The following is a 16,208-nucleotide window of genomic DNA, read 5'->3' on the forward strand; positions in this document are numbered from 1 at the left end:
TGCTCTTGTGAAGCTTATGTATGTAGTGGAGTAAAAGTCACCTCTGGAGGACCTCTTTTGTTGCTCAGATGTGGCCTCTCTCTCTAAGCCCAACTCTGCAAATGAAACCTCTGATCTCCCCATTACATGGGACATGACATCCAGGGAAAAATCTCCATGGTGGCATGGGAGATGACTCCCAGGGATGAGCCTGGCCCTGGCACCGTGGAATTAACAATGCCATCCCAACCAAAAGGGGTAAAAGAACTGTAACAAATAAGATATCAGTGGCTGAGAGAGTTCAAATAGAGTCAAGAGGCTACACTGGAGGTCACTCTTACACAAGTTTCAGTTAGACATTGCCATCTATCATAACTTGCCAAACCCTAACCAAAACCACTCCAGCCAATCCTAATGAATATCTAGGGCATTACAAGCAATGCTACAAAGGTTTCATGCACTAGGGTAACTTTCCAAACCTACAACCTGCAGATGGGTCCCTGAACCAGACAAGTCCTGAAATGCAGAGGGACCAGCCTTTCCAGAACATCAACTAGTTCCATCCTCCTATCCCATATTATCGACAGCCCCTCCCAACTTGAAAAAGCTAGAATGGGCATAGCCTAAATATCCCTAAAGAGTGGGAGAAAGATCAAAGGTAACAGTGGAGTTACACAGAAAAGGTCGGGTTTAGCCTCCAATATCTAAGAGCAGCTACAAATGAAAGCCTAAAATTAGTGGAACTGGTTATACCAAACTCTGAAATCTTTTCTACACCTAATTGTTGCAACATATTTTGAAATTTATTGCTTTTATGTACATATGTTATTTAAAGAGAAGGAGGAGTATAAAACAGAGAAGATAGGATTTAACAAATGAGTATGACTGCTGAATCATTATATTGATATTTCTGTTCGTCTCCAGTGTCTTGGAGCAGCTAGAAGAAAAAATGAAAAATTATGAACTGTAACCCACACTAAACTTTAAAATCTGTTTTATCTGTTTTAAAAACAAACAGAAAGAACAAGTAGCTCTTTTTATATAATTGTTTTGGAAATTTGCTGCTTTTTTGTCTATATGTTATATTTCACAGTAAAAAAATGTTAAAAAAAGATCTCTGGTATAAGAAACACTACAGGTAAATATAAATATCGGTATTATCTCATTTGTAATGCTGATTTTTACTTCTTATAGCACTTAAAACTCAAAAGCATAAAAAGGAGGTGCAATTCTTTTTTACTTTGTTACTGGGCACACAATGAAGAATGTAATTTGCATACAATAACATAAAAAAGAGAAATGGAAGGACACAGGTATGGTGTATGTATAGGCTACTGAAATCAAGTTGGAATCAGCAGAAACAAAATTTTAATATACGTAGGATGCTAAATATTATCCCTAGGGTAACTATAAAGAAAACATCTAAAAGAATCTACACAACAGGAAAGGATAAGTAATCAAAATGGCTCATTATAAAATATCATCTAAAAAAAAGGGAAGGCAGTATGGAGGAAAGGAGGGACAAAAAAGGTATAAGACATAAAAACAATTAAGATATAAATTTTGCCTTATCAATAATTTTCTTAAATGTAAATGGATTAAACTCTTCATTCAAAAGGCAGAGACTGACAGGATGGATAAAAAAAATGACCCAACTATGTGCTGCTTACAAGAGACCCATCTTAGATCCACAGATAGAAATAGGCTGAAAGGGAAAAGATGGGAAAAACTATTTCATGCAAATAATTAAGAGAGAGCAGGGGTGGATATACTAATATCAGATAAAATAGATTTTGAATCAAAAACTGTTATAAGAGACAAAGAAAAGAAGGACATTGTATTAGTTAGGGTTCTCTAGAGAAACAGAACCAACAGGGAACACTTGCAAATATAAAATTTATGAAAGTGTCTCACGTGACCGTAGGAACGCAGAGTCCAAAATCCACAGGGCAGGCTGCGAAGCCGATGACTCCAATGGATGGCCTGGACGAACTCCACAGGAGAGGCTCACCAGCCAAAGCAGGAATGGAACCTGTCTCCTCTGAGTCCTCCTTAAAAGGCTCCCCATGATTGGATTTAGCATCACTAATTGCAGAAGACACTCCCCTTTGGCTGATTACAAATGGAATCAGCTGTGGATGTAGCTGACGTGATCATGACCTAATCCTATGAAATGTCCTCATTGCAACAGACAGGCCAGCGCTTGCCCAATCAGATGAACAGGTACCACAACTTGGCCAAGTTGACACCTGTCCCTAACCATGACAGACATTATATACCTAAAAAAGGGAAAATTCAACAAGATTATTTAACAAGTATAAACGCACAGGCCCCTAACAACAGGGTGTCAAAATACATGAAGCAAACACTGACAGAAGTGAAGAGAGAAATAGACATGTGTACAATAATAGGTGGAAATTTCAATACACTACTTTCAATACAGAATAGAATAACTAAACAGAAGACCAATATGGAAATATAGGACCAGAACAAAACTATAAACCAACGAGATAATGCGAAAATCTTTATGACCTGGAATATGGCAATGGATTATTAGCTATGACACTAAAAGCACAAGGAACAAAAGAAACAATAGATACATTTGATTTCATCAAAATCTAAAACTTTGGTACATAGAAGGAACTATCAAGGAAGTGAAAAGACAACATACAGAATGGGAGAAAATTGTTGCAAACCTTATCTTGGATAACAGTTTAATATCCAGAATATATAAAGAAATCCTACAACCCAACGTTAAAAGGATAACCCAATTTTAAAATGTGCAATGGACTTGAATAGACGTTTTTCCAAAGAAGATATAAAAATGGACAAGAAACACACGAAAAGATGCACAACATCATTAATCATTAGGCAATAGGATACCATTTCATACCCACAAAGATGGCAATTATTAAAAAAAAACAGAACAAGTGCTGGAGTAGATGCAGAGAAACTGGAACACTATTGTATTGTTGGTAGGAATGTAAAATGGTACAATCCCTATGGAAAGCAATATGGGTAGTTCTTCAAAAAGTTAAACAGAATTACCATTTGATCTGGCAATCCCACTTCTAGATATATATACCCAAAGAGAATGAAAACAGGGTCGCAAACAGACACTTGTATACCAGTGTTTACAGCGGCATTATTCCCAATAACCAAAACATACCAATTGTCCATAAACAAATGAAAGGATTAAAAAAATGTGGTGTACACACAATTGAATATTATTCAGCCACAGAAAATATGAAGTTAGGAGACACGATACAACAGGAAGAAACTTGAAAACATATTCTGTAAAATAAGCTAGACACAATGACAAAAACTGTGTGATATTATTTCTAAGAGATGATACAAATGGCAAGTTCAGAGTGAGAAAGTAGATTAGAGGTTACCAGGGGAGAGGAAAAGGGGAAGTGTTCATAAACATTTTTAAAATAAAAATAAAACAAACATAAGCTATCACTTAAAAAAAAACAATCACTTCCCCTACCATAATGGCAAACATGAAAAAGGGGATCCAGTATTGGGAGCGAGCAGGGAAGGGGTTACTCTCACACCCTGCTGCAGGGAACACACCCAGCTCCAACTTCCCAGGAGGCTACTTGGCAACAGGGATCAAGAACTTCAAAAGGCTCAGGCCCTCTGACCCAGTAATTTTACTGGTAGTGTTTCAGCTCAGGACACAGACAAGTGTGCAAAGATATGTACAAAGATATAAACCAAATAGGGAAGAAGTGAAAACAATCTTAAATGCCCACTACTAGGGACCCGATAACATTAAATGTATCACCATAAGAAATACTATATAGCATTAAAAACCATTAATATATATATATTCACCGACATGAAAAGGCTATTATCACTGATTGACAGGTAAAACAGGCAGAACCTACTACATATTACACACGCACACACACATTCACTGTATATGATGTATATGCTTTAAAAACATCAACAAACGGCGAGCCACGGTGGCTCCGCAGGCAAGAATGCTTGCCTGCCATGCCAGAGGACCCCGGTTCAATTCCGGTGCCCGCCCATGTAAAAAAAAAAAAAGAAACATCTACAAAGATAGCACCAACATGTCAACAATTCCGACTCTTGGAGATTTAATGTTTTCTTTTTGTCTATCTATATTTCTTAAATTTCATATAACATTGGGTTATATCACTAATAAATAACCTATTATTATATACATAGACTGTTGCCATATCGTTCTACCTTTCACTATTTAACTAGCTATTTAACATTTACTCAGCAGCCTCATGAGCCACAGGCTTTGACTACAGTCATTTTATCTGATTCTTTTACCACCTGGGGGAGGGAGGTCTTACTCTGATCCCTACTTCACAGTCTGGGTGGCTGTGGCATCCCCGTGTGAAGACACCTGTCAGAGTCATCCAGTAAATTAGGGCAAAGCAACAATAAAATGATAAAAAGCCAAATTTAAAAATGGGCAAAGGACTTGAATAGACATTTCTCCAAGATATACAAATGGCCGATAAGCACGTGCCTTATTGGCTATTTGTATACTCAACATCATTAATCATCAAGGAAATGCAAATCAAAACCACAAGGAGATACCATTTCACACCTACTAGGATGACTAAAATTTTAAAAAAAGGACAATGAAGTGATGAAGATGAGAAACTGGAACCCTCATACATTACTGGTTGGAATGTACCAGCATGCAGTGGTGCATGCATACTGTGGGTGCATGCAGCCGCTGTGGAGAAGGAAGTTAAACATATTGTTACCATATGACCCATTCCACTCTAAGTATGTACCCAAAAGAACTGAAAACATGCTCATATAAAATTTGTACATGAATATTCATAGTAGCATTATTCATAATAACCCTAAACTGGAAACAACCCAAATTCCACCAGCTGAATGGATAAACAAAACGTGACGTCTATACGATGAAATATTTTTCAACCATGAAAAGGCATGAAGCTCTGACACATGCTACAACATGGATGGACCTTGAAAACATGCTAGGTGAAATAAGCTAGACACAAAAGGCCGCATATTATATAACTGTGTGATTCCATTACTATGAAATGTCCAGAAACATTTCAGGCAAATGTATAGAGATGGGGCAGTTGCCAGGGGATGGGGGAGGGAAGAAGTCGAACTAATTAATTGCTAATAGGTATGAGGCTTCTTTTAGGGAAAAAGGAAAAGTGCTGGAATTAGTGCTGACGGCTACATGACACAGTGAACATACTAAATACCACTTGAAGTATGAACTTTAAAATGGTGAAGTTAATGTCATGTGGATTATCTGTTGATAAAAAATTAAAAACAATAAATCTGATTCTAAGAAAACAATTAGGGCCAGGACGGCATGCTCACAGACCCTGAGCTTTTCCATGGTCGAATGATCCCATTTCTTACATTCACAGGGGAGAGGAATCCTGTCCCTAACTTGAGGCAAATGATGCCCCAGAGATTAAGGAAGATTTCCAATGGGAGCTATAAAGTTCCGTCTTCCAACAGCACCAACCTTTCCAGTCTCCATTTTGCTGGCCACCCAGTGGAGAAGGCTAAGGGCAAGAGCCAAGACCAGGCTGAGGCTGGTCTGCAGCAAGCAAGGATGGGACAGGAAGCTGGCGGCCAACGAGCTGCACCCACGAAGTTACACAGCATCCACAGGATGCCGCTACTGACTCACCTTAAACCCATCGCCCACTTCTCCAAGGACATTCTCCACAGGTACCCTGGTGTTCTCAAAATGGACTTCGCAAGCTGAAACACATGAAATTCAGGACATTAACTGGCAAATGCAAACCACTCTGCGCTTGACCTGCAAACATGCAATTCATTCATTCAAAATCTACTGACAGGACAGAAGAGAAAAGTAAGGTCTCTGTCCTTGTGGAGCTCATATATTGTTTAAAGGGATAAATGCTAAACAGGAAGATATAATTTTGCAGTAAGTGCTGCAAATGAAATGATGGGATGGTGTCAGAGAGAAATAGAAGTTTGAGTGGCAGGGGTTGAGGTAGAGGGTCATGTCAAAGTTTTCTAGGGTGACATTTAAGGAGAAATTTGATAGGTAAGAAAGAGCAAGCATCAGAACCTTCAAAGGTTAGAAGACCGAAATTTTAAAAGGTATTTGTGGTAGCAGGTTAAAAGTCCAAGTCTTAACTCTATTCCAGCACCTCCGTGCCCCGTGGGAAAACGCTGTGGTGCCCTCCCACTGTGGGAGGTGGCAGGTTTCCCTTTTCCTGTCCCCTGAGGCTGAGTGTGGCCCTGGGGCTGCCTTCTGTCAATGCAGGAGGAGAGGCCCTCATGTGCTCATATGGTCTGGCTTGGCCGGCTGGGTGTGGGCAATCTGCCATGAGAACATACTCGGGGACGGCAAAGGAGAACAAGTAAGAAAACACATGCAGCAGATCTGAACTGACCCACAGCCTGAAGCAGCTGCCCCAGCCAACCTACAGGCTTGCGAGAGAAAAATAAAAATGCTTATTGCTATAAATCAAGTATTGAGTTGGTTTGTCAGACAGCATTAACACAGTAAAAGGTGACGGGCAGATCTTAAAAGGGAGGAAGAGTTTGGTATGCTGGAGGAATAAAGAGGTCAGTGGGAATGAAATGGAGTCAGAGTGGGCTCGGAATGGCAGATGGGGAGCCATGTTCACAGAAGCTGTGAAGGAACTGTGACTTCTGAACTATATTTTGTGCTAACAAAATGGTTTTTCATGTTATGTTAAATTAATATAGCAGCTCCCAGCAATTTACACATGAGAAAAGGGAGGCTCAGAATAGAGATGGTCATGGCTCAAGGGTAAATGCTCAGTAGCCAAGCCAAACAAGTGCAACCTGGTCTGTTTATCTTCCATTCCTACAAGTGTCCTCAAAGAGGTTGGCTATGAAACAATGAAATCCCCATCTATCCAGCTGCTCAGGACCTGGCTTACATGGGCTGCAGGACCAGACTTACTCCTAGGGGCTTTGTTCCTTCTTAGGCCCCGGGTTGTGGCAAGGACGCTGCCTCCCTCTCTGACCCTATATTGTGCCACCCTACCCTCTGCCAGCGCCACAGTTCACCTCTGGAGGGCACCACTTACCCAGATATCAGTGGGGACCATACCCAAGTGGGCCCTGGGTGCAAATTGCAGAACCGCAGTCCCCTCCAGCACAGACATGCTGAGGTCTGGTCTGGAAGACCCATCAGGTAGTGTTGCGATGATCCCATGGCACCACTGGGCTGGCAGGGATTACCAGAACACCAGGACCAGTGAACCAAGTACCAACCAGGAATGGGTGGGTAGATGGGAGAAGAAGAGGAAGGAAGAGATCCCAGGCAGGAAAAACGGGGTTTCCCTTAACAGAATTTTTACCCAGGACAGCCTACTCGCCTTCTTGGGGTTCCCTATTGCTTCCCCACAAAAGGAACAGTGAGAACTCCACAAGATTGAGAATGTTTCAATCACTCTGAAATTGCCAATGCCCAATGCAGTGAGAGATACAGAATAAATGTCTGTTGAATTAATAAGTTAATTTCAAGGAACTCATTGGGATTAGCCATGGAAAAATCATTTGTGGCACTCCTAATTTCATTCTGCTAAAATGCTTCAATGAAATCAAAACTACTTAAATTTCACTTTATCTTCACATTTGGATGTGGCTGGAGAGTCTCTTGCACACACACACACACATGTACACAGCTGCTTACTGTTGGAGCCTCGAATGCCTAACTTATCTTCAGGCTTCCCATTAGTTACTCCACCAAAGTCTCTTTCTACTATGAATGCTGTGATTTTGTCTTTTATTGAGCCGTCGGAATCAATAATCTCAGTCTTTGCAAACACAGTAAAAATGTTGGCTAATCCTCCATTGGTGATCCAGATCTGAGGAAAGGGGGAAAAAACAACTTTGGAATAAAACCAAACACTGCGCAACCCATCTCAGTTCCATGTTTCCCACAAGGCACCCCAGATGTCCATGAAACTTCAGGCCAGACACATAAAGCTCTTGGCTCTGAAGTCTGCAGGATCAGAAGATGAGGGGGCAGTCAGGGGAGGTCCAACCCAGAGACTCCCCAGAGCAAGTCTCTTCCCAAAAGACACAAGTGGTGAGGGGAGGGAGAAGGAAACAACCAACTCTAGAGACAGACAACTTAGGGTCTAAAGGATTTCTTTAAGAAAGAAAATGGTAGGGACTGGAAGAACCAGGGGAGAAGGGAAGGAGGAAGGGAGAGCAAAGGGAAGAAGGAAGGGATGGAGAGGCAAAGATAAGAGACTTCTCAATGTATGGAACTTATATGGATCTTGATTCAACTACATTGTTAAGGAAAAAAGAGTCATGAGACAATCAGAGAAATGTGACTGCTGACTAGATAGCAAGAAATTTTCAATGTCTTGTGATAAAGGAATTACAGCTTTGTTTAAAAGGAAAAAAAGGCTTTATCTTTCAGAGACACCTTCTTAAAATAGTTAAGGATGAAATCCAGGGTAAGGAAGGTGCCATATCAAACAAGACCAACTCAGCTAATAATGGTTAAAACTGGGTAACTGGTATGTGGAAATTCATTATACTTTACGTTTCGAAATGTTTGAAATTTTTGTTTTTATTAATTTTTTAAAAAAACATTCTTAACATATGATCATTCCATCCTACATATATAATCAGTAATTCACAACATCATCACATAGCTGCATATTCATCAACATGATCATTTCTTAGAACAGCTGCATCAATTCAGAAAAAGAAATAAAAAGACAACAAACAAAAAAAATTCATACATACCATACCCCTTACCCCTCCCTTTCATTGATCACTAGCATTTCAGTCTACTAAATTTATTTTAACCTTTGTTCCCCCTATTATTTATTTTTATTCCATATGTTTTACTCCTCTGTTGATAAGGTAGATAAAAGGAGTATCAGACACAAGGTTTTCACAATCACACAGTCACATTGTGAAAGCTGTATCATTATACATACATCTTCAAGAAACATGGCTACTGGAACACAGCTCTACATTTTCAGGCAGTTCCCTCCAGCCTATTACATCTTTTTATTTTTGCTTGGGCAGGCACCAGGAATCGAACCTGGGTCTCCGGCAAGGCAGGTGAGAATTCTGCCTGCTGAGCCACCGTGGCCCACCCTCTCCATTACATCTTAACTAACAAGGTGATATCTATTTAATGCGTAAGAATAACCTCCAGGATAACCTCTCAACTCTGTTTGGAATCTCTCAGCCATTGACACTTTATTTTGCCTCATTTCACTCTTTCCTCTTCTGATTGAGAAGGTTTTCTCAATTCCTTGATGCTAAGTCTCAGCTCATTCTAGGATTTCTGTCCCATGTTGCCAGGAAAGTCCACACCTCTGGGAGTCATGTCCCACATAGACAGGGGGAGGATGGTGAGTTTGCTTGTTGTGTTGGCTGGAGAGAGAGAGAGGCCACATCTGAGCAACAAAAGAGGTTCTCTTGGGGGTGACTCTTGGGCCTAATTTTAAGTAGATTTGACCATCTTTTGTGGCATTAAGTTTCATGTGAGCAAACCCCAAGATTGGGGGCTCAGCCTATTGCTTTGGTTGTCCCCACTGCTTGTGAAAATATCAAGAATTCTCCACTTGGGGAAGATAAATCTTCCCCCTTTCTCACCATTTCCCCACGGGGACTTTGCAAATACTTTTTTACTCACTGTTCAAAGCACTCTGGGATTTACTGGGGCATCACTCTGGACAAACCTAAAAAATCTTATGCCCTACTCAAGTACTTATGGTGCTCAATTAAGCTGTTCTTAACATATAACATAATATAAGTTATATTGGGAACTGCACTAGTCAAAATATAAATTTTGTACCAAATAAACATTTTTGCTTTAGTCTCACATATAAGTTAAGTTTTTAAATATTAATTACCATCTATTTTCAACACCCTGTAGTAATGACATTCCTTTGTTCTTCCTCATGCAAAAACATTTTTAAATTTGTTATATGTTTGAAATTTTGTATAATAAAATTTAAAAACAGAAATTAAAGAGCAGCTCAGGAGGCAGCTGGCACACTGGAAGTGTGCAGACTTTGGAGTTGGAGTGCTATGGAGCTGGAATGCTTTGGAACCAGAATGCTTTGCTTCCAATCCTGGCTCTACAGCTAATCAGACATAGGATCATGGTGAGGCATTAACCTTTTTGAACCTGTTTGTATTCCAAACAAACAAAACAGGGAACCGAGAGAGGGCACGAGATGAAACATGCACCTTTGACAGTTCCCAGTGTGCGGAAAGCAGTCAATAAATGGTGGTAAGTTACGATCACGACCGAGACCTGGAAAGGCCCATGGGGCCAGGAGGCTATACCTTGGAACCATTGAGGATGTAGTGCTTCTTATCGTCACTTAATGTGGCTCTGGTCTGGATGGAGGCAGCATCACTCCCGCTGCAGAAATGTGCAGAAATATGTGAGTGAGGCAGAACAGTTCAAGAGAAATAATGGTTTTGAGGGTCTGCAAATGGAAGCTTTTGATATTTTTATAATAATGGGACTGACCATCTCATTTTCATAAAGAACCAGAGGGTAAGTCTATCTGATTTGGCAGGCCATTAGGATGTCTGTCTCAATCACCCAACTCTGCCACTGCAGCATGAAAGCAGCCACAGTAATTGGTAAGCAAGTGGACGTGTTTGGTAAAACTTTATTGCTTTTACAAAAACAGGTTTTAGAAAGTTATTTTATAGGCTGTGGACTGGATTTGGCTGATACCTGCTTTACCAAATTAGGTAAAAACAAATGTGTGCTTGGGCTTAAATGCAGAATGTACACTTGAACTGGGCTTATCCAAATTCACTGTGAGGATGAACTCACAGTGCCGCAGGAGGAGGTGCCCCATCAGGGGAAATGGAAGTCCAGTCCTCCATTTTACCAGGGAAAGCAACAGTGGAGAGACCCTGTCAAAGCTACAAAGCCAAAATTTTACCAGGATCAAGAGACAGCCTTGACAAGATCTAAGCAGGCAAATGGATGGGTTTTTCAAATTAGTGTTAAAATTAGCAATGGGAGGTATCTGGAGCCAGCTCATGTCTATCTATGGTGGCTAAGAAAGAAAAGCACAGTGAACGGCACCAGTAAGTTCCCAGCTTCTGCAAAACCACCATTATGAATGCAAGGTTTGCCAACATCAAAACAGCATCAATAACAACCTGCTATGAATGACCGTTCCCAGTGCCCAGTTGAGGAGGAGAGGATATGGTCCCAGCCCTGAGTCCCACCCCAGCCCAGTGACCTTGTGCTGATTATACAACCTCACTGAACCACGGTTCTTAATCTGCAAGATGGGGACAATACCACCTACCCTATGTACTCTGAAGACTGCTTTGAAGCTTGAATGCCTGATTGTATGTGAAGGTATGTTGCAAATGGCAAAAATTTATTATTTAATAGGTGCTGTCAGATATGTGATCTCATTGTTAAGTCTCACTGGGGACAAAGGAGGTAAAGATAAAAGAAAATGAAGAGAACTGGTAAGAAAAGTTGTTCATTCTTTGGAAAATTTCAGGTAGGGGAGAAAGAGAAGTCACTGATTCAACAAAAACAACCCCCTGTCCCCATGACAAATGCAAAGGTCTCTGACATAACATTTTGAGCCCCTGGGACAGACCTGCTTGGCTCCGTGAGGCAGAAGGCTGCAATGTGCTCCCCGGATGCCAGCTTGGGCAAGTATTTGATCTTCTGCTTCTCACTGCCTGCCAAGATGATTCCCTAGACAAAACATGTGCAGAGTAAATTCAGCTGTGAGGAGTAAAGAGCATGTGACACACGTTGTAAAACATTTCCCCTTCTACATGCACGAGAGAAAGTAGAGTACAGGGTTCCAGGAGTGGGGGTGTGGAGAGGCAATGGGGAGTGATTGCTCAATGGGTACAGGGTTTCTGTTTGGGGTGACGGGAAAGTTCTGGCCATGGATGGTGGTGCTGGTAGGACAATGGTGCCGATGTGATGAATCCCACTGAATGGGATACCTGGGAGGGGTCAAGATAGGAAAGTTTATGTTGTATTTTTCTAATTAAAAAAATAAAGAAAGAAAAAGGAAAAAAAATCCCCTTCTGAAGAAAATAGTTATTTCATACAGAAGAAAACACCATGAGCTCAGGGCTAACAGCTTAAGGTAAAAAAGCTGGTGGGGAGCATGGGGGAGCCAGGCAGCTGAGGAGAGTGGCCTCAAGTGCACAGACCAGGACCATGGGCCTGGAAGGCCAGAGAGCCTGAGATTTTCTTCCCAGCTTCCTATACCTACTGGCTGTGTGTCCATCTCTGAACCTCCATCCTATCACCTGCAAACTGGGGATAAGCCTCCCCGCTGGAAGGGTGGTTTGGACAATAACATGAGATTACACAGGAACGGCAGAACCACACCTAGCAAGGAGAAGGGGCTCAATCAATGCCAGGACATTTCCACCCCTTTCCTAGTCAGTGCCAGTGACCTCCACAAAATAACTACATCATATCCATGTGCTCTTGAGAGGCAGGCTGAGCACCCAGCTCAGCTAGCAGGGATTTCTTCTCCGAGCAGAAATAACCTGAGCAATGCATAATGGGGAACTGGTGCTGCCCCATGGTTCTGCCTGGGCGGAATTCTGACTCAGAGACATTGAGTCAAAGTCCCATAGACAGCAGCTTCATCCCACTGGCTCCTCCTTCAAGCACACACACCAAATGTCTGAACATTACCGAGAGCTGTATGACCTTAAACAAGCCACTTTCCCTCCCTGCCCCACAGTGCTCCAAGCTAATGGGGGAAAGGAGACATGGGCACAAACAGCAGGGGCCTGACTCAGAGCTTAGGAGCAAAGGCCCGCTTCTGGCCTGAAGTGAATGAAAGTCTGCAACCTCTAACCTGGACCCTGAAGATGGGTCAAAACAAGCAGGGATGGAAGGAGGACTTGAGGGCAGGACAGAATGACTGAAGGGGCGACACCTGTGCAATCAGGCAGAGGCTGTGTACTTAGGGGAGATGGAGGGAGGGTGTGCACGAGTGAGGGAACTATAGGGTAAGGCTGTGAGAGCAACCTGGATTCCCCTCCGAGCCCCCTAGATCAAGCCCCTTTGTCTTCTTATAAGTGGATGAGCTTCCTGACTCAAGCCCACAGTGATACTCCAAAGGACCTTAGAAAAGTATCACACAGAAATACCAAACACTTAACCTTGAGACCGATGGCCTGGTGAGCGGACAGAGTCACAGCAATTGAGCCGTCCAGGGCCATGACCTCCCCGAGGCGTGCATACATGGTGTTGGAGAGACCTAGGCCACCTGCGGGAAAGAGAGCAGCTTTAATTAGAGTCCAACCCCAAATTTCTCCTATTAAAGATGAACAGCCTTCCTGTGCTCTCCTGGTTATAAAGTGATACCAGACCATTAAAAAGAAAGTCACAATACAGAAAGGTACAAAGAAAACAAACCACCCATGATCTTATTGCTCAGAAATAGAATTTTTGTATACAACCTTTCTCTAGGTATATAAGCAAACAGAAATACACATATGTATACATACATTTAATATTAAAAATGTTCATTCACATATTAAATAATTTAGAATGCTGAGAATATCTTCTATCACAGATAAATATTTTAATTATAAACTTAACAGCCATTTAGTGTCCTAGTGCCCAGTGGTTAGGACAAAGTTTCTCAAACTTGGCACTACTGACATTCTGGGATGAAAAGTCTGTTGCTGGAGGCTGTCCTGTGGGTTGTAGGATGTTTACCCCTCTATCCACTAGATACCAGTAGCACTTTCCCCACCAGAGGTGTGATAACCAAAAATGTCTGCAGACATTGCCAAGGGGGTACGAAATCTCCTCTAGTTAGGAATCCTTTTTCTGGGAGTAAAAAGACAAATATATAACAACAAAAAAAAAAACCTCCACTAAACTTTCATATTTAATCTTCACGATCCTTCCAGAGGTGGCGGGTTGACTTTATATCCATATTACAAATGACAGACTGAGGCCTGAGTTCACACAGTCAGCAAGTCCACAAGGGGTTGTGGGCACTGGTCTGGGAGCTGTTGCAATGTCCACCTCCAGAGAGCGCTCTTTGCACACATGACACGGCAAGGGGTGTCCCTGGAGGTGTGTGGGGAAGGGCCCTGCCTGGGTGTGAAGCTCCCTGAGGCTGCACACTAAACTGCCCGAGACAGCAGGCTTGGCGGCGGTGGCCCAGGGGAAGGTTGGGGCTTTGCACAAAGGGCCCCCACCTAGCTCAGTCTCACTCAAAGCATTTTTTGTCTTACTTGTTTCATATACTGAGATAATTTTGCTTGTAAAAAATAATTCTGATCCTTTCAAAAAAACTAAGCTCAATAGAATCACACTGGACTAGCTATTGCATGGGGACAGAAGAGGGCTGGGAGAGGGTGTTGGGGGAGGCAGAACCTGGATAAAGAGGGGAGGTCAGGTTCAGTCCGGGCATAAGATTTCGGATTTCCAGGACAGTGGTTTCCAACCAGTCTTTAGTATTGTCCAGACTGGGAAAATTTTCCCAAAACTTTTTAGGTAGGAAAAGAAGATTGCCGTCACCTTCATTTCCTATGGAAGAATTTTTTTTGGGGGGGAGCCCCATAAATCTAGACCATAGATTAGACCATCATAATCTAATGAAAGAGCACATTTTCACGCCAGAAAGTAGGACATGACAGAAGGGATAGAGTATTGTGGCACTCTCACACCAAAAAATACATGCATACGTACATACACACCCAGACACACACATGGCACATATGCTTGTATATAAGACATGCAGATACAAAAATATATAGAAAGGACGCAAATGTTCTAAAAATTTGGTCATAGTGATGAATCTACAACTATGTGATGACATTGTGAGCCACTGATTGTACACCACGTATGGAACGTTTGTATGATGAGAATGTTTGTATGTTGTTTATCACTAAAAGTGTTAAAAAAAAATATATATATATATATTCTATATATATATATATAGAAATCAGGAAAAAAAATTAAGTACTTTTCATCAACCATGAAGTGATTTAAATACATTTCCGAAGGAGAAATAGATATTAATACTAAGCTTGGCAGCTTTCTTCGGTATTTCTGTTTTCTCTAAGCACTTAGTTGTTGCAGATGATGACAGATCAATCTTTGCTCTCCAGCTGTACTTTCTTTCAGAAAGTTCATTCTAATATTTGACCTGGCATGCATATTATAGTAGGAAAAGCCTCTTCATTTGTGAGTGAGAATACAAACAAGCTCATGTTCAAATATCTGGGGAACAACTCCACCTCTCCCTCCCCGGGAGGCTGGATATTGTAAACTGTAAAGAAACACAACATGCCGCCCTCTCCCCTCTGGAGGTGAGCGCTGCCACACTCCACCACTAGGGGGTGGGACATCACGGATTCTTTTACATCTCAACAGCCAGAGTAATTTTTTACTCATTTGAGAATGTGGTAGGAGATATTTTATGGCTTGACAAGTGAAATATATCACTTAATGGCTTAAAACCCAGCAATAAACACACATAAACTAAGATACCTCTTGGTTAAAATAGTCCTCAGAATCAAGGAAATACAGCATAACATTATTAATTAATTTTCACATGTTATCTCAGACTAGACGAGCTCCAGGCTAGATACCAGTGGGAACTGCCATTCTACAGCTATTGAGGGCCCCCTTTACCGCTGGAGAGGGCAGTCTGGAGATAAACCAGGCAGGAAGACAGAACATCAAGAGAAGTTCCTGTGCCTCCTTCAAAATTTAACTCATGGGCGGGCCACGGTGGCTCAGCAGGCAGAGTTCTCGCCTGCCATGCCAGAGACCCGGGTTCGATTCCCGGTGCCTGCCCATGCAAAAAAAAAAAAAAACATGAAAAAAACCTTACTCATGGCATGGTTGGGAAAATGCCCAGAGTATTATATCTCCAAATGATCAGCTCACAGTTTTGAAATATACCTGTGGTGGACTGAACTTGGGACTCTGCGTACCCCAGAGTAGACATGTTTATGGTTCTGGTCAACACTCTGGTGGGTGTGGCCCCATTGCAAACAGGATCTCTAGGATGTCCCTTTAGTTAAGGTGTGGCCCCACTGAATCAGGATGGGCTTCAAACCAGGTTACTGGAGCCCTTCATAAGACAGATGGAGAGAAGCCACGGAGAACAGTCATGCACACTACCATGTGACAGAAAAGCCAAGAACCAAGAATTGCCGGCATCCAGTTCCTAGAACACCAAGTCTTTGGGGAGAAA

At 41.8% G+C, this 16,208-nt stretch overlaps 1 protein-coding gene across 3 annotated transcripts in view; it reads right to left on the bottom strand.

Annotated features, from left to right (window-relative positions):
• Positions 1–16,208, bottom strand: part of ACAD9 (acyl-CoA dehydrogenase family member 9) — a 49,248-nt gene that overhangs the window by 20,811 nt on the left and 12,229 nt on the right. For 2 of the 3 annotated variants that reach the window (XM_077116394.1, XM_077116392.1), the window contains exons 4-8: positions 13,147–13,253; positions 11,604–11,704; positions 10,306–10,384; positions 7,670–7,844; positions 5,660–5,733 (exon numbers count right to left, since the gene is read on the bottom strand). In XM_077116394.1, coding sequence (XP_076972509.1) covers positions 5,660–5,733; positions 7,670–7,844; positions 10,306–10,384; positions 11,604–11,704; positions 13,147–13,253 — 536 coding nt within the window. Of the gene's footprint in view, positions 1–5,659; positions 5,734–7,657; positions 7,845–10,305; positions 10,385–11,603; positions 11,705–13,146; positions 13,254–16,208 lie in introns of all 3 variants that reach the window. The other variant, XM_077116393.1, reaches the window with a different exon arrangement.

Source organism: Tamandua tetradactyla, chromosome 9, assembly GCF_023851605.1.
Source record: "Tamandua tetradactyla isolate mTamTet1 chromosome 9, mTamTet1.pri, whole genome shotgun sequence".
In the NCBI taxonomy this organism is placed as follows: Eukaryota; Metazoa; Chordata; class Mammalia; order Pilosa; family Myrmecophagidae; genus Tamandua; species Tamandua tetradactyla.